This window comes from Solea senegalensis, linkage group LG11, assembly GCF_019176455.1.
Source record: "Solea senegalensis isolate Sse05_10M linkage group LG11, IFAPA_SoseM_1, whole genome shotgun sequence".
Taxonomy (NCBI): Eukaryota; Metazoa; Chordata; class Actinopteri; order Pleuronectiformes; family Soleidae; genus Solea; species Solea senegalensis.
Genome location: NC_058031.1, coordinates 14,746,888 through 14,766,911, shown reverse-complemented (window position 1 = coordinate 14,766,911; position 20,024 = coordinate 14,746,888). Strand labels below are relative to the sequence as shown.

At 39.3% G+C, this 20,024-nt stretch overlaps 1 protein-coding gene across 1 annotated transcript in view; it reads right to left on the bottom strand.

Annotated features, from left to right (window-relative positions):
* The window catches only part of spryd3 (SPRY domain containing 3), a 49,375-nt gene that overhangs the window by 11,692 nt on the left and 17,659 nt on the right, over positions 1 to 20,024 (bottom strand). The window contains exons 7-8 of the mRNA XM_044037475.1: positions 15,151 to 15,300; positions 3,010 to 3,067 (exon numbers count right to left, since the gene is read on the bottom strand). Of these exons, the coding sequence (XP_043893410.1) occupies positions 3,010 to 3,067; positions 15,151 to 15,300 (208 nt within the window). The remainder of the gene's footprint in view (positions 1 to 3,009; positions 3,068 to 15,150; positions 15,301 to 20,024) is intronic.

The window sequence follows — 20,024 nt, the reverse complement described above, 5'->3', positions numbered from 1 at the left end:
ACAGCATGGATACACATGGCCTTTGTTCTGGCTGTAAAGCACTTTGCCATGAGTCTTTTTGTGCCTTCAAGTGTTGCAGCAACAGCATTATCAAAAATCATTTTTGTCCCATTAGGTAAGATGATATTATCATATCACTCTGTAGAACATTGAATAATTGTTTTTGCAGAACTTGAGCTGGAATCAGATTAGACCCTGTCAGAGATATACTGTACAACACAGAAGTTAGACTGAGCCCTATTATCTTGGGTTGGGTTGGTGGTGAGGGATGGATGGTGGCACTGGTGGTAGGGCACAACCTTCAGCTGCGGGTGTTGAGTCATAGCACGTGTAATTCACTGATGGGGGGAGGGGTTTAGAGGGTTAATGAAGCTTGCTGATGAGCACTCAATGGTTGAATGGCTATTTGCTTCTGATAGGGCCTGCGTGACCTACAGGGGCCCACAATGCCTCAGTCCATTAACTTGTGCAGCCAACGTGAGCCAACACTCAGAATGGAGGTCCACACTGGGCCAGCTCCCAATATAAACATTGGTGGTAAAACCAGTCAACTCTCAAACTATACAAGCTACACAAATGAGCAGCGATAGGGTTGGCAGGTAATTTGTGTATATAACTGAAATAAATCTGGAGTAAAATAACAACCTTACAAGCAATACACATTACTTGTGTTCCAGGTCAATACTGGTCGTGTGCCCAGAACAATGCACCATGAATAAAGGTGACAGCAAAAGAACTCATGCAAGATATTAATAAGATAATCACGATGCAATTTATGTACGTGCCTTAAGAATGCGTAATATAACTAATATATACAACTAACTGATATAACTAATTTAAAGCAAATTCACGAACAGCATATGTCATAATGATAATATGCATTTCAGCACTCTATATAACGTGAAGACCTGCCAAGAATATCCAGGCAGATATTTTTCCTTTTAGATATTGAGGTGAAATAGAAAAAACTAACCATAAAGGTCAATAAACAGGGCTACCACGTGTCAAAGAAGCACTTTTCTCAGCATTCTTGGCTCACACCAAACAGGAAAACCACAGTTACAATGCTAAAGTCATTCATTCTTAAAGCAATTTCTGCTGTGGTTATATGGCCTTGTGTATATAATACTGTGTATACATTAATTTTTTTTATCATCCTGTCAAAGAGCGTCTGCATTTAATTCTTGAGGCTCCTCAGCTGTTCATTGAAAATCTCAGATGAATGGAGTGGCAAGGGTAGATATGGTATGAAGAGGAGGCCCTGGCTATTGATTTTAAGTAGCTGGATCAGAGCCTGCACATTAACCCAAGCACGGGCAGGCAAACCTCATATACAGAGCGTGGAAAACCACATGCATCATTTTAGTCTCTAACAAATAAGATTAATGGGAGCTGTGCTGGGGCGTGCACATTCTGTGGTGTCCAGCACACGGCAGCCAAACCAGGCAGACCGCAGTGCTAGAACTCTGGGACTGGCATGGTGAGCCCCCATGAATGACTGGTCTCGGCTGTCACTCAGCAATGAGCCATCATCATCCACAGACCCCAGCAGGACACACAGTATCAACTGTTATTATTATATTATTATCAACATATAAGGAATGACCAAGGCGTTTAGGACTATCAAGATCAACTCAAAAAATGAATGGAATGTGAGGGTTTTGATAGCTGATTTGGAGGTCAAATGGAAAGAAAGGGTATAACGAAGCATCCTCGATATATTAAATCATATGCACTTCCTGGTGGAAAATGACATTTTGTAGCGTGTGAATCATTCAGAAATAGTAGCCGAAATCCCTGAGAAGGCGATTAACATTGGGGTGCTTCAAACCAAAATAATGGTGATAAAAGCCAGCAAGCTCCTAACTGCTTTGCTCAGATAAGGACTGACAGGATCTGGACTATGACAGTGGATTGTCAGACAAAGACTTGGCTGCTTATGGCAGCTTGGCATGATGTAATAACAACCACCTACCTACTGTAGCTGCCGCTGTTCTCACATCATGACAGCAGTGTTTGTGAGATAATCTCTTAGCACTGATAAGGAAGGATGCTGAGGCCTGGAATGGTAGCTGTAGGGGTTTTGTGCAGATGCCTGTCCAGATAATTTTCACAGGCTTGTGGTCACAAACAAGCAAGACTGAATATGTGTGTGGAAGCATAGGGGGATAAAGATATTTTTGACTAAACTTGTTTTTTATTTTCAGCACTTGGAGAGATATTTAGATTGCCAAACTTCCACTGCACAAGAGGGATGGAGATTTAATCCTTCTCCCTTTTCTGATGCTGTCACCGCTGTTTATCTTCTTTCTTTTGATCTGTCTGCAACCTCCATGATCTCTGTCTCGGAGCGAGGCACCTTTACATAGAACTGAGGCGGTGCTCTGTGATGTTTACATCCTAAAGCAGTAGATAGATGCTTTAGAGGAAGCATACATATTTTGTTTCCTTTCAGTCAGTTCACACTACTGTCAAGGCCAATGAGATTGTCGCAGGCAGGGGATCCAACTTCCTCTACCACCGGGGCTGTAAACTATCCTGCACAGTCTAATCTACTCAACCTTATCGCACTTAACCTCGCTTAAGCTGACTACTGCAGAACCAATTTAACTGTCCACAGGAGGTTAGCTAGCTCCTGATACAGGGCGTCTCTATCAAGGCTTGTTTCAGCACTGTGCTTGTTTATCTTGCCATCTGGCCACACTCTTCACCTTTTAGCTTTACTAACAAGTAATTGGTTAGCCACACTAACAACCACCCCATTCCGCAGGTTAGCACCTAGCTAACAAAGTGGAATGGGTCCAGTAAAGAAGAAACATCTAATACGAGGAAGTCTAAGTATTGTCCATGCCTGAGAGCCTAGGTTACCCTGACCCTGATAACGTGGAGTACTGTGCACACTGTTGCCGCAGAACAGGATAGTCATGTGGCAACCAAATAGACAAAATGCTCCCCATTGAGTATAGACTAAAAAGAGGAGAGAAAAGAGGAACAGGACTGAAATCTCACCTGCATGGTAGGCGACTGATCCTCTACTCCATCCTGGGTGTCTGTTCCTGGGGTAGTCCTGCACAAACATGAATTGATGCACACATCACAAATATGCAGTTTCATAGGGATCAATGTGATTAGTGTTGTGATGCATAAAGACAAGAGCCTGTCTCAACTGATTCAGCCTGACTCAAAACTTAATTAGGTTACTTCACTTACTACACTTATTTCACTTGGTGTGTCTCACTGTTGTGTTTTGTAAAATACTGAGTTTAATGATGTTGGGAAGCAGCAGGGAATTAAGGGAACTGTCTTGTTTGCCTGTGCATTTGTGCTTTACGGGGAGAGCTTCGGCAGCACAGTGCACCTCAAACGACGATGGGTGTCATGATCCATGAGTGACAAATGCATACAATAAATAGCAAATACAAAAGAATATACACCAGCTAATCCAAAAGCCTGTATGAAGATAAATGTGACTGTTTCACATTGCAAATGCTCTATATGGATGTGTGTCCTGTCAAGTGGAGAGTAAAAGGCACTGTGAACACACAATAACCTCTGTTATGGGAGAGGTTTTCTCATGACGTTTGAGTGACAAATTGAATGTGACTATTTCCCACTCTATGGTGTATAAAAAGACAATGATCCTTTCTTTAGAAACTCTAGTTAGCAAGTGAAATGCTCCTCAACTTCATGATGCATTTTTTGCACTTTTGTCCATGCATAAAGAACACAAAGAAACCATCAACTTTAAATTCTTTGAAAGACAAATATCAGTCTTAAGCAGCAACAGTTTTAGTTTTACAAGCCTCCGGTGCTTAGCGACACTTCTATACACAACTCAGTTGAACACAGTGATTTCTATACATCCATCTTAATGATAAACTAAGTGCACCGTTTCCAAATTCACTTAATTATAACCACAGTGGTTTCTGTCCAGGCAGCCATTATATACATTTATATCAAAGCAGCGAGGACCCCTCATCGTTCATGGTGATATGTGCTCATCTGTCTACATCTTCACACAGAACTGACGTCTTTCCCCAGGATAAGGATGCCAACAGAAATAACTAGAAGGCTAACTTTTTGGATAAGATCAGAGCATGACTCATAGGTAATTACGTGAGATTTTTATCTGTCTTCCGCTGCACCTCAGTAACTGTAGAAATACAATAATGAACAAGAGAGGAAGGATGACGATGATAGACATGACATTATGCCTATCTCTCATCTCTCAGTAAACTACTTCTAAATTATTTCTTGTTTTCTCTAATAGGTAAACTTTCACTGCTGCACTTCTTTTTAGTTAGTACAAACAGGAAAAAAAGGCAACCAAAAGGCCCCTCCTTTCAGTCTTCTCTTAAGTCAAATAAATCTGACATATGACCACTATGACGTCCAAAAAAGACAAAAGTCTGCCTTTCGCAACTCACTGTAAAGGAAAATGTGTTTTTATCCAAACAAAAGCACAGCCACTGATGAATGATGCAATCCATTACTCATAAGCAAAATAAGGCAAAATAAATTATTACTGTTAGCACCTGTGTGGGGAAGAGAAATGAGTAATCGGGACACAGCAGACAGCAGCCAGGTCAAGCAAGGCAGAATTTGAGGTCAGAACATCAGTGAAACATCAGTGATCATCTCTGACAACCCCACTGGGGACTGCGGAACAGGAAATAGAGATAGATGGATTGGAGGGAATGAGAGAGCAGGAGGAGGACAGAGTGAGACATCAGCAAAGGAAGACAGAGAGACATGGAGGAATGCAGCTACTGCTCCAAGATGCAAGACCCCTTGTTTCGCCAAGTCTGCTCCTCTTTCCCCGAGTCTCAACCACAAGCCTGAGGATTCCTCTGGCTGACTGGCATGTGGGCTTCACCTCCATGAGGAGAAGATTGATGTCTGCATGTCTGTTTGGTCCCTGATTGATGATCAACAGACTCAGATCTGATCAGTGATTTGGAGGAACTTGCTGAAAAAGGAAAACACTAGCAACACGAAAGAAAAAAAAAAAAGGATTGGATTTATAGTGCTATAGTGTAAAGTGAACCACAGACTTACAGTTATGAAACCTCTTAAATGCAGGTTTCATAACTGTATTGAAACTGATATACTACTGATATACTACAGTATAAGTTACAGTGAGTACTATTATATTGAAAGAGATTGAATTAACAAATGATAACAACGTAGTTTAAGTGCATTATAATAATTGTTTTATTATTTCCGTAGAATTAGAATAAGCCTACTCCAAGGTCCTCCACAATTGTGACACGCCATGTTTCTACAGGAGCCTGATGCAGTGTTTGTGTTGGTATTTCATGGGTATAGTTGTTAATGCACATAACTTTAATCACTTCAGCTCTGTATGAATGGAAATATGGTGAATTCCTCAAATTTTCTACCCTAACATAATCACATTAATGATTTTCGAAGCATTTTGCATTACATTGTAAGTTTCTCGACCTAGTCTTGTAGTCCAGGTGTGTACTTGTATATATGGGGGAGCAGACCCATCCCCACTTTAGCAGGCAACACATTAGGTACTATAATGGGGGAAGAGGAGGGTTTGTTCCCCCCCGTCTGAACATGAAAGACAATGGGTTCAACTGTTGCTGTAACTCTAATTTTTGAATTATCCCTATTGCTGTGAGATATCAATATGAAACCATCAGTTGAACATTTCTGATTATTTTGGATTTAAAGAAGTCATCAAAGAGCATGTACTACTTTCTTCAACTTAATTTGACACTCTGTTGTTGCTAAACCTGCAAGTTATGTGGGGCAACACAAATTTGCTGTTTAATAGCAACCCATGAAGAGGAGAAGTACACTATGCCAAGTAGTATTAATCATGGATGTCAAAGTACCAAAAAAAGCAGCAAACTGACAGTCTAAAAATAAGATCGCAGCAAGATTTGTTCTGTGGGACTTGGACAGCTTACTCGTGATAAAAGAAACATTCCAGACTATTGTGGTTTGGAAATTACAACAGCTGCTGTGATTCTTAGCGGCGGCTCCAGACATTCACACTTTCTGTTCTCTATCAATGTGAAATGAGTTTTAGAGGGAGAACATCATGCTAACCAGCTGGTCCATTCATATACATTTATTAAACATGGTCAATACTCTGTCTCTGTGCAGAGACCATGAGTGAATGCAAGCTACTTTTTGGAACAACAATGAAGTGTCCAGAGCGTGGAAGAGCAAAAGCAAAAGCTTGCAATATCAGATCTCCAGCTGCCACAACGATGTCATCAGAGCAGCCTGCATTTCCACACTGAGGCAGAATAAACAAGCCTGTAAGAATACCAAGCTGAAAGGTGCGGGCTAAGAGGAAAACCATGTGGAAGCAGACACCCATCATCTTCAGCAACTATCAATGTGGCATATCACAGAGCCGTCTAAAAATATAACTTCAAACTTGCCACAGGTGTGTGTGTGTGTGTGTGTGAGAATGTAAAAGGTACAGTTTGTAAGGAGGGAAAGTAGGGTGGTTTCTGTTTGTACGTGCCCACACAACCTCACCTATAGGGGTTGGGCAGAGACTGTGTAGGGAACTAATGCAGGTCTGTTTGTATAACCTTGTGTCATCAGGCTAAAACCTCTCACTCTGCACACGATAACAGCAACCGTCTGACATTAGCTGATGATCTGACTGCAGTGAGGAAAACAACAGCCCATCTATGTGTATGTGTTCGGGCAAGTTTGTCACTTTATACGGATGCAAGTGCTCTATACAAACAGATCAAACTGATACAATGCAAAGTTTGTTCTGTTACCTAGCGGGTGGCAAGCATAGCACTCATCATTTTGTACTTTTAATTGAATAAGTATGTCCCCAAATGTCGTATTACTGTGCCTCTGTTTGGTCTTCACAAACAGAAACAATGTATTATTTGTATGCCGCAGCTTCATTTGAAAACAGGCTCTGTCATGCAATGACTAACTTGACTGAGGGAGTGTTTGTGTGTATACAGCAGCACTGCAGAGGCAAGACGGGGAAAGAAGCATTTATCTCGTCAAAGCGCTAAACAACTGGGTTTTTTTGAGCAGTAGAATTCACTTCTAAAATGTTCTATGGCCAATTCTTGGTGTTTACCAACTTGCTTGCAACCATTGCACTAGCACAGGGGTAGGGAACCTATGGCTCGCGAGCCAGGTGTGGCTCTTTTGATGATTGCATCTGGCTCGCAGATTTCGGCTTTTCATATAAAACATAAAATATTATCACTTGTTTTAATCCATCCATCGATTTTGGAAGTGGAGGAAAAGCAAGTGAATGACATAAATGCAGCACCGTTCTATTCCCTGGCTTTGGATGAGTCAACAGACGTAAGTCATTTGTCGCAGTTCAGTGTGATTGCAAGATATGCTGCTGGTGACACACTGCGCGAAGAAAGTCTTGCTGTTCTGCCAATAAAAGGGTCCACAAGAACCAGAAGTCGCATTAATGGTGAGTATTATAACAACATTATTTAAAAGAATAAATTCAGAGGCTTATTATACTCACATTTAGTTAAATTCAGTCTTAAAATATATTATATGGCTCTCACTGAAATAAATTTGCAAATATTTTGCTTTCATGGCTCTCTGAGTCAAAAAGGTTCCCGACCCCTGCACTAGCACAATGCTGCTATTGCCTCTGTCTGTTTCAACATAAAATGAATCACTTCCTGTGCGCAGCAATGTCATCCGGCAACATGTCCGGCTGTTAGCCTATGAAACACAGAGTCAAGTGGAGCTGAATATATCTGTCAATGGTTTGAATCCCACAGACATTTGATTTGACTCTCCAAGAGGCTGCCATTAAACACTGGGATGCTTTGAAGTAAAGTATGACGAATGCCACTAGTGACAAGGTTATTTGTTATAGTATTGGGGTTTTATAAGAATCTACAAAGATCATGATACATTTTGTAGCAGAAATTGTCACAAAATAAAATGTCTGTTGAAATGTTGACAATTAAGGACCTGAAAACAAATTAATAATTTACTATAATATAATAATACTAATCAGAATTGTTGATTAATTAAATTGTCAATTGTTGATTAATGTCCTGTTGATTTCAGGACCACAAATACCTTTTTTTGCTGTACTCTCCAAGCTCTGCACCTTCCAGATCAGAGGCACTGGCACAATGACATGTCTTTTGTTTTAAACTACATTTAACTCTTAGAATAAACAGGTTCACAGGAGCAACACTAGAAAAAAAAGGTTGAATGACTGCTGCATCATAGGAGGAAGAGGAAGAAAGCTGTTCCCAGGACTTGGTCCCACGGTAAACAAGGACAGAGGAAACACTCTAGAAACATTCCAGACACTGGCGCACTTCTGTTTCTTGTTTCTGTGTAGGAACGCATATCGTTATAAGAACCACATACTTCTTTATTCTTCAGCCATAATAACTACAGCACCTAGATATATGTTTCAACCCTACTCCTATACAGTTGTGATCTTTATGACATTTTTTTCTTTTTTTCAGTACTGATGTTTTGTTGCATTTTGTTTTTTATTTTGAGCAGCTTTATTTTTTATCTCATGACTTTCAACCTTACTAACTCCTCCCAAAACACACACACACACACACACAGCAATCTATCCCCAACACGTTTCCACCTCATAACTACGGTTAGATCTCTCTCTTTGTCCTGCAGCCTAGCAACCAGTTTGTGTACTGGATAAAAAACAATATACCAACACACCAAGCATATGCATACTGTACATTTATAAAGATTGTTATCTTCAGAGGAATGACAGAACAGAGGAAAGCGAGTGGTCCCGTCAGGTCTAGAAACTGCAGTGGGGTCAAAACAGCCCTGAGCTTACAATCCTACAACATCTAGTATTAAAACCATTCAAACTTATCAAGTAGTTTACACGTTGACCTTCACAGTATGTCATCTTTGAAAACATGAGGATTTTGACCAGAATTCAGATGAAAAACATTCATGGAACAAGAGGTACATGTTGATGTACATTGTCTAATGTACAGCTATGGTGGATGGGGAAGTCTTTGGTTTTATAGTGTATTTAGTTAAATCAAGGTAATGGAGAAATACAAATGTGACCTGTGATGACACATGATTGTCTGGGGATGACTAAGTGAAATAATATTTCATACAAAACATGAATGAACCAAATAGAAATTAGAATTGGAGATGTCTGATCCAGCCTGGCATAATTGCTTTCATCAGTCTTAATGATAAAATGGATTTACTTTGCATTTTTTAGAAAATAGCTCTGCAGTGGTTGCTGCTATAAATAATTCTTCAAGCAGACAAAGAGAACTTTGTAGCTTACACATGTAAGTATGCAGTTATGTAACCAAAACAAGGAAGAGAAAAGCATTCCACTGCGATCGCTCGCCAATTCACAAATCAACTGAAGAGTGATAGAAAAAGAGATGAGACAAGAGTGACGATTAGTATAATATAGTACAGTATAACTTCTGTGACAGAGCTAAAGCACTTGTCTAGACAGAGATCGCTTTATGTAAGCAATAAAAAAGACCTAATTAGACTGCAGACTGGGTTAAGCTGAAAAAAAAAGTTTTCTGTTAGCTCTACTTCATTTTGTTTGCGTTTTTGGAGCTGGTTACCCACAGGTGCTGATTGGTATGGGCCCCTGGGACAATCAAAGTGTCCTCAATAAATGATAATTTCTTGATGCTGGTAATCTATGCTGAATTTGGCAAAATGGAGGGAGATAATGTTTAATTACTGGGCTGTACCTGAAGGTGCTAGGAGGCTAATGCCATCTACTTAACTTACAAACCCAGACACTTTGACACAGTCTTCTCTTTTTTGTCTTATCGCAAAGGCTGACGTTGTTTTATACTTTTTATAATAATGTTTTAACTGATCTACAGTCCAGCATTATTAGTTTGATTCTTGTGTCGGACGTCATGCTCATGACTATTCCAGTACGACACTCTCTGCCAATCAGTGGCCGACAGTCTGTCGACGTCACATTTCAGTATCGGCTCAGGTCGTTTGGAACCTCGTCAGAGCAGGTACTTAAAAAAGCACCTAGTCGAGCGGTGCTGGGACTGTGTCGTGAAAAAGTGCCAATAGGCATAAAGATCAGTTACACACACACACACACACACACACACACACACACAAATCAAAGGAAAAAAATAACATAACAGAACAACATAACAAGTGCTTGGACCATAAAGTTACAAAAAAAATGTATTTTATCTTGTGTGCACAATACGTGAAGAAACATTATTACATTACTAACGGGTGTTGTTGTAAAGGCTGCAACAGTACACATATGCACATACACGTTCATAAAAGTGTATGTGCGTACGTGCATCAGAGTACAGTGGATCGTAACGTGATGTCAGCTCTGACAGCTCAGCAGTGTTGAACAACAGGCCAAATGAGGTACGTCAGTAAAAAAATAAAATCCGAAAAAATAACATTTGTCATTTGTCATTTGTTATATTTATATTGTTCAGAAAAGTATTACCATTGTTGCATCATTGGATGAGTTCCTATATCTCTATAGGAATATGGATACAGCTTGTATAGTAAGAATGATGTCATGATGAGATTAGAGGCACACACTACATATTATGTAGATTAACTAATTGCTCACCATATGGTGTCAAAAAATGACATGATTACAATATAAATGGGTTAGTGTTGGATGATTTGCGTACACACACAGAGCATGTCATTATCATTTTAAGAATACATTTAAATAAATAAATTTAAGGTACAATTATCTACTAGAAATATCAGGCTAGGAGGAGAGTTGGTATGAAGGAAGAAAGATTTGTAAATGTAGGAAAAGTGAGTGTCATTTTGAACCTGCAGTCAGAAAACACAACAAATGGAGACACACACACACACACACACACACAAAGACAGAGACAGGAATTATCTGGCAGTCTGCAGGGTATTAATGAGTGGATCTGTGTTTCTATTCAGGCTTGCTTGCAAACCTGCAACTGCTGTTGAGTAAACAGTCATTACCCAAGGCCTTCAATTTGGTGCTTTATCACCTCTCCTGGACTGGGCTTAATATCTTTATAATGAAAACCAGATGGAGAGAAAAGTAGTGAAGAAAAAAGCAAGGACAGGGGAACTCTGAGGAGGTAATGGGACTGGAGTTATCACCACTCAGTTTCTTTCTCACCCATGGGAGCACCATATGTGTTTGTTTAACTGAGAGGATTTGTGTGCATATGTAGTTTTATACAGCACTGTGTACCACCATTAGATTTGTTGTTTTAGCAATGCTCTTAATGAACACTGTATAATTATTTTTCAATCACTAAATTGGAACATATCCTGCAAATGTATGCAGTTTTTAAAAAAAAAACCTCCTCCTACAGGTTAAAGTATTTAGTGTGACCTACCCTTACACTTGAACAACAGCATCTAATTAATGTCACAAGTAAAAACTGTGCCTGTCCTACTGTTACATGTCAACTAGTATCTGCTGTGAGTGTGAAAAATGTCTATTACGCCACATTATTTAAGATATCCTCGAGCATTGCATACACATGTTGTACGAGTTAAACTAATTGACAGTTTGTTAATTTAGGGCCAACTTTTCAATCCAAATGCCAGTGACACAGAATTTGACAGACATAAAAACAACACAGCTGGTGGTGCCCTGAGACTTACTGTACACAGTACCGTATATCAGCACAGACTCTAGTTAGTACATATTTGAGTCAATAAAATATGCATACGACTATGATTATAGAATCTTCTGTGCATACTGTATAATAGAGATACTTCTTTTTATTGTCCTTAAAAGACTGTAGAAAATGTACTTGTTTTTTTCCTATTGTGAGATTACTACTATTTTGAATTGGTGTCTGCTAGTTACTGTATTCCTATATGCCTGTGCTTGTGTCCTTTCTAGCATTGGGTAATTACAGCAAGTCTGATATTGTCACTCAGTTAAACTGATAGAACAAGTCTTTTCTTGAATGTTTTCTTTAATGGTATAAAGAGGTTTTTTGTTAAACCTTTAGCCTGTCACATCTGTGATCTGTGCACGCCCTATGCCACTCTGTGACTGTCATCATCACAACTGGACCCTTTGTATGATATCAGATGAGCATCAGCTGGATGAGTTGCTGTCCATTTCTACATTTCAAGTGAATAGAAACATCAGAGCATTCAAATGTTCAGTGTTGTAAAAGCCTCATAGTGACAACAAGACAGGCTCTCGCAGCATATCCTCAAGCAAAACAAAGTCTCAGATTTCAATTGCTGCAGAGAGAGAGAGAGAGAGAGAGAGAGAGAGAGAGAGAGAGAGAGAGAGAGAAATATCCTCCAAAGGTTTAAAACTTAAGAGCCATTGCCACAAATATTTGCTCCTCAGACAAACACAGATGAACACTAATCACAACACCAGTTTATTGGCAGAGGGTAGGATGGCGAACATCACCATAAACAAAGATAATGTTATTAGCATGAATGATGTATTATTCCTGGCTGTCTCAAAGTAGGTGTCAACGGACTCGCATAATTCAACAACCTTGACAAGACAATCCACATTCAGGTTTTAATTACTTAGTGACTGTGTGAGTGAGTGAGTGAGTATGTTTGTGTGTGTGTTTGTGTGCGTTAGCAAATGTGTGAGTGAGTATGTTTGTGTATGTGTGTATGTTAGCAAATGTGTGTGTTAGTGAGCGTGGGTGTTCTTGTGTTCGTGAGTGAGTGAGTATGTGTGTGTGTGTGTGAGAGAGTGTGTTTGTGGGTGGGTGGGTGGGTGGGCGGATGGGCGTGTCTGTGTGTTAGTGGATGAGAGTGAATTTGAGTGAGTGTGTTTGTGAGTGTGTATGAGTGAGTACACATGTTAGTGAGTAAAAGTGGCAGTGTTTGTGTATAATATTGTCTTTTATCACACAATTCAAATCGTGTTTATTTCTCACAGAAAAAGCACTCAAAGGTGACACAGTTTCGAGAGCAACATGGCTGTGTAGGAAGCTGGTGGGACACTTTTTCTATAGTTGAAAGAAGGGGACAGCAATGACTGAGGCACCGAGACAGCTTAAAACTGTTGAATAATACAGAAGACAAGGAATCTAAAAAAAAAAATGCATATCAAATTGCAATCAAATATTGGGAAAAAATATCAGTCAGTATATCATTTTTATATTTTTCCTGAATCCTTCAGCTCTGACATTAATTCTCCGACGAGAAAATTGTTGGGGGAGAGGTGATATACCTTAATTTTTTTTGTATCCATGTATGAAAGCCACACCACAACTATGGGTAGACTACTATGGGTAGTCACCAAAGCAACCCATGCAGAAAGGCTGGCCATGTTTGGATACACAAATCTGATTTGATGATTTGCAACAGTCTGGACAGTCTGCCTGAAAGGATCTGATATGAGAAAAATAATCCTGATTTTGCCCACAGTCTGAACATAGCCCGAGTATGTTTTTTTTGTTCAGCCAATTCCTTCTTTATTCATGTAAAGCCCTCTTTGTCTTCTTTTCTTCAGTGCCCTGTGTGTCCCTTTGTTTCTGTTTTATATAATCTGCCTCCAAGACCTTGAAATATGTTGTACAAGTTTCATCATTGACTTTTGTTATTAAAAGGAGCAGTTTTGAACCTGGGAGAGTCAGTGCTGGCAGCTCTTCGAATGCCTTGGCTTTGGCAGTCACTTATATTTCACACTCATAACACTTTGGAGGTTAAACTGACACGGTGTAAAAAACTCACTAATCATACTGTCAAAGGCAGTTGGTCAGAAGAATAAAATAAGTTAAAATTGTAATTCAAATAGTTATATAAGAGATTCATACAAGCTGAATCCTGTTCTAATAAGCTTAATGAGGAAGAGTCAGTGAAACTGGTGCAATGTCCTGTGTGCAACTGTTATGTTACATCCTTGCAGCAGTGTATTGAAATGTTGACCTCTTTTCACTCTTGGCATCTCTTGCTGTTTATTTGCAGTCAGTCCCCTAACATCTACAGGTTTGTCTGTTTTATTCTTCAAAGCAGATAAACATGGTAATAGTCACTAGCAGAGCTGCTGTGTTAAATGGGAACCGTATGTGCATTCTTTGGAAAAAGAAATGAGGGCTCAAATGAGAGGTGTAAAAATTTCTCTAATCGTATTTTCCTCTTGGAAGTGTTTCATGTACCCAAAGCAGATTCATTAGATCCAAAGAGAATGGCTAAGCTGCTGGAAAGAATGGAACCTTTTTAACCTTTATTCATCCAGTAAAGTCCAATTGAGATTGAAATCTGTTTTCAAGGAAGACCTGGCCAAGACAGGTAGCAGCAAAATAAAAACACAACACAGAAATATGGACACAGAAAAGGGTCTGAATTTAAAATAACTACAATTAATCACGTTCCAATAATTCAACTTCATATCCAGGCAAGTTAAAAACAGCCTCTTGTGGAGTCTACTTCTACTTCCTTCATTTAAAAATGTTCAATTAAATTGATTAAATAAATTTCAAGTCCCCCTGTAATGTATTCCATGCCGCAGGTGCAAAGTACATAAAAGCATGTTTTCCAACAGGGATTTGGGACCAAAAAATTCTAAGAACACAGAGACTGACGTCCAGTACTTCTCTACATGCATGGCAGCAGGCCCAGAGCTGTCTAATATATAAAGGTGTGCCAATGTGAGAATCTAAAGAACAGAAGGCTTATAAAAGTCTGTGCCCAATAAAAAGGCTTTACTGACGTAGCTTCTCATCAAATTGTCTCCATACAATGTGATTAGCACACATGTGGGGAATCCTACCTTAAGGATAAGTATGGGAGCAGTGCTGCTCTACCATAATATTCCCACCACAAGGCCTGAGAGACATTTTTTCACATACTGTCTGCTTATTCCCAATTCAGGACAACTTTTGTCAAAGGTTCCCATAATTAGTATATTATTACCTCAAATACTTGTTGAAATGTGAGTAGTAGAAGAAAACTTGAGTAATACATGAGTAATAAAGCAAACTGCAAGAAACAGCCTTATAGGAAAAGCTTATTTATGAACTACATATCCCTTGGGCACATTCAGCTATATATATATGACTACATGGATATATGACAAGGTGGAAAAATATATGGGGAAATGGGGCAACTGAAAAAACTAAAAATGTGTGTAGGTGCATGTGAAGTTGTCAAAAGTTGCTCTTTTCTTAGAAAGCTCACCCTTCTTGCCAAACCCAGCGCAATATAGCACTTCTCGCCAGCATCAACGATCTCCACTTCATAATAGTGACAGCGGGTGGTCAGTGGCTGACGGGCCTGGGCCAAACCCACGTCCATGATGCTCTTTCCTTTGCCAACGTACTCCAAGAGCTGAGAAAGGCAATAAACAGAGGGAGTCTGGGGTTATGATCCAATACACGCAAAAAATATGTTCCACAAAACATTAATTCATTATTATATTAATATATTATTATTGTTATCAATAATAATAATAATAATATTGATATTAATATTGTTGTTATTATTTTATCATTATTATTTAAAAAGATCAGTATCAAATGTTGTTGGTTAAGTGTCCATGTTAAAAATTAAATCAGTGTCTCAAACAAAGTCACTCTCCCGTTACCTTTCACATCAAGTGTCACAAGCCATGGGGAATGAACAAGTGGTTTATAAGTAGTCCTGCTGGACTTTTACACTTGGCTCAATTGCACAATTCATTTTGCACATTGAAAAATAATTATTACACAACAATAATTAGAGCAATTTTTTCAAAATCATATACAGTGTTTTCATATTTGTGTTAAACTTATCAAGGCTTAACAGGCACCTGCACCACTGGCAGCAAGTTGAAGCAAAAAAAAATTTCCTCACGAGTGTGCTGCGATGCCATCGTTATCATTTAGCTTAAAACAACACTGTGCAACACCAAAAATCTGTCCCATTCAGTGCAGTTTGTGTGCACCGTTCACAGTGTCCATAACAACTAAAAAAGTAGGGTAGTGTGATGTTAAACGGATTAAGTATAACTGGGCCTTACGGCTTGTGCCAGTAACCCAGTGAAGTTTTTTTTGTTTGTGTTTTTTACATTTGGTAATAGGCGAGCCTAGGCAGAGGCGTGAAGTGTTGAGTGCTGAAGGTCAGTTGTAGAAATGGCAAGAAAAGACACAGGAGGAGGGCTGCAGTTGGAGGACGGGCCAGCAGCATCGTTTCGTTCTCCTGTGTGTCAGCATTTCAGATTTAATATTACCCATGATGACGGCAGTAAAAATAGTAGTGGATAAAACGGCAACTGTCTGCAAGCGCTGCTTACGCCAGCGGCAACACTTCAAATATGTCCGTTCTATGGAGACATCACCGCAGCGTGACAATTGCCAGCACGAGGAGGAGAGAGAGTCAGGTTTGTCTGATTTTTCATGACAAGAAAACCTATTCTTTCAAGATTTCACAGAACAGACAGTTTACATTCTTGCCTAGAAAGGCAAACAGTTGTTAACCTGTTTTGCCAAATAAATGAAAAACATGTTTAAATGCAGCAATCACATCACTTTGGTTTAAGATTGTTACAATAATGTGCCTAATCAAGCTGCCCCTTTCTTTCAGTTTTTGCATGATTGCATGACATGTCCTTAAGAATATAAAAAAAAAAAAGAATCTGTAAACCAGACCTGAAGTCCTGGTGGCAGTGAAAATGCACATCTTTGTACGGTGGAAAGATGAGATGGACACAAAAGAGGTCACAGCAGATCAAGCAGGATCCAAAGCCAAATGTTGTTCAAGAGGTGAGTGACTTACCCACGCAGCTTGCTTTTGTGTGAGTGGGCATTATGATAGATTGACACTTCCAAATCCAGTCAACCCTCACTGAACCGCCCATGGTGACTATTCTGCAAGTATGAACAACCCACTTAGGACGGCGAGTATGCTACCTGATGATAATGTAATTACTTTCTCTTCTATTTTCATCTTAAGCATCTAAACAGGTGTAGATGGGTGGGTACAGGTGAGTGGGCAGCTAGGCAACCACAAAGCCTTTAGGCTGAACAATGTTTCCATGCCATGTAAGTCTATGTGTGTGAATGTGTGAGCATGAGCACAATGAAGAATACGCCCCCGCCTTGAAAGGCTAGGATGACAGACAAGGTGGGGGTGGACAAAATTACTTATGTTATTAAGCCTTTGTGTTTGTGTGCGAGTGTGGCTGTAACAAAGTCTGGGTGTGCTAAGTTTCACTAGCCAGATACTTGAAGGACACACCTGGTGGGAATAGTTATTCAACATCTGCGTGTCAAGTTATTGCCATTTTCCTTTTTTTGTTATTCTCTGTTGCCTAGCGAGCCATCAAACTGAAAATTAGAAGTTAATGTGGTCAAAAACTTTAATTTAAGGCTCTAATCTTGACGACACATGAAACTCGCTACGAACTTGTACAAGTGTAGCTCTTGTGTGGCTGCATATTGAAGAAATTCTGATAACCTCACTGAAAAACAGTACCAAATATTTTTGAAACGGTTAAAAGCCTCACATTTACTGCAGCAGGTTTGTGTCAAAAACGAGACGAGCTACATTTTGAGATTGTATTAAACAAAGTTACATTAAATAAGTTAATAACATTCTTGGCTGTGTCCAACAGCTGACTTGTCATTGCTGCCAATAAAATAATGATTACAAGAAAAAAATGTAATAGAAACAGTGGAACAACTGAAAACTGTGGCAAGAATGTGCGTTTGCCGCTCCCGTCCAAGTGCATGAGCACCTTCGTGGGTATGCATGTGATAACGTGGGCAATTAAAAACATTAATCTGGTCTAATGATGAAAACTGCCACAGGGTTCTTTGATGGAGACAAACCGTTCATCCGATTGTTCATTATGATGTTAGTTCAACCTGGAGCCTTTCATGAACTTAATTTGTCTGACGTCAGAGCAGGCAGACAGACACCATGAGATGATTCCACTATATCTAGAGCAACTCATAGAGAGTTTTTGATAGAACAGGACTTAAACACGCATGCCTGTGGCTACAATTACATAATTCCATCAGCTTGTAGATGTCAGACTGGATGCACTAAGCTGCAAAAATTTCAACAGACATGAAAAGGCTGTGAGCAATGTAAAATTTGGGTGGTGTCATAGCTACCGATTTTAAGAGCAACAACCTGCAATTGTAGGTTTTTCATCACAAAGGAGAGTGCCAATGTTACTGTTATAGTATCTTATTAAAAGGAGAAATTGCTACATATTTTTCATTGCAATGCAAACACAGAGCTGTCAGCTGTCTAAATAACTGCCACTGTTTCAAACTGTACTGTTAAGTGTCTCCTAAACCACCTGCACCTTCATGTCTGAAGAAAAAGTTTTCCTTTTAGAAGAGTAGAGTTTCATTTTGATGTACACTCAGTCACACCTTTTTTTTTGCTTCTTGCTGCTGAGTAATGGAAGATGAGAGAGACACAAGAGGGTAGAAAAGGAGACGTAGCCTTGAGCGAAACATGTCTCACTGTGAGAGCTGACGATGACTCTCTTTCCTCTCTTTCTCTTCTGCATTCTTTCTCCTGTAATTCTGAGTGAGAGAGAACGGCGATGGTGGTGTGCAAGGCCATGTTTTGTTGAGCTGCTGCCTGGGAAACAGATGTAACACCCAAAGAGTGGTCATGCCAGTTTCCTGTCACACCTAATGGAAGTACTTAAAGAAAGGTGAAACTGGAATAAAAAGACCTCTACTTTAGATATCACATAATACTTGCAAAATTGTGTTTTTGTTTTCAACACTGACTGTGCTAATGATGCAGCCTTTGAACTGCATCATTAACGGAGTGTTGAATTGACAATTCAAAAAGAAGGGGTTGGTGTGGGTTTCAGCATTTGATAAAAGGTATAATATTAACTCTCCCAGCATCTTTTAATACTTTTTTTTCCACTGCTTGTACACTTGTGGTCCTTATAAAAGTATTTGAATTCACTTTTATTTCATCTCCTGGCCTCATACCTTTTTTTCTAATAAATCATTACAACTTTGTGTGCTCAAATATTTAAATATGGACATAACACTGTGATAGATCTAGGCCAAATGTGCCACTTTAATTTGGAAAATATATGAGTGGGTCTTTGCCTTGGAACACAAGTGGATTTTTTTGGTGTAATTTATCTCTTACTTGGGCTAGATGCCATATAGTAGCTATCTGTCAATCCGGTGCTGTTCTATGCACAGAAAAACCAAAATGAATAATCTTAATAGCCTGAAAATCACCACAATATCAGTGCAGCTACCCAGTCATCACTGCTTTTAGGGGGGCTTTTTAATGCTGGCATGCATCCAATTAGGCTGAACACTATTGGATTTACCATTAGGAACCATGCCATGACTTTTGATTATATTACATATCACTACAACTGACCCATCTACCCTTTCTCATCCATTTAGACCAGACGGAGAGAACCAGGACAACTTAACTTAAGCCTAGAGCATGGATAAAATTAACAGGACTCTATTACTTTTGAGAGTGGAAAAGACAGGCCCACCTGCTTGCTTTATTTATTGGACCCCTAGGCCAATTAATAAGACAGAGCGTCAATATTGGAGGCATTGAGGTGAGAGGGAAGGACAACACCTTTGGCAGAGCCAGAAAATTCTATCTTAGGTTTGATGACACTGCTGGCTGATTTTTAGAATCTATCAGGGTATAAGGTCAACATATCAAAAAAAAAAGTAATGAGTTTAAATTGTAGTTTAGAGCCTGCAAAATAAATATGACCTCTACTAGGGAGCTAATAATAATAACAAAAAGGCTTTCAAAATGATCAAAAGCAATTTATGTACCATTACCTTTGACAACTGCACCGGTGGAAAAAAACTCTCCCAAGACGACTACACATTTTTGTGACTTTACCAGTGGAAATAAATGACAACCAATATAGGGAGTGGGATAAATTGATTTCTAGATTTATCTGGCAAGGAAAGAATCCTATTTCAATAGCAGCATCGGAGTTCTATAGGATCCTAAAGTCGGCCCCAGTTCAATTCCATGCAAATCAATTTCTAAGTTGCATAATGCTCTCTTTCTAGCTAAAAATGAAAAAAATCCTATATATTAAA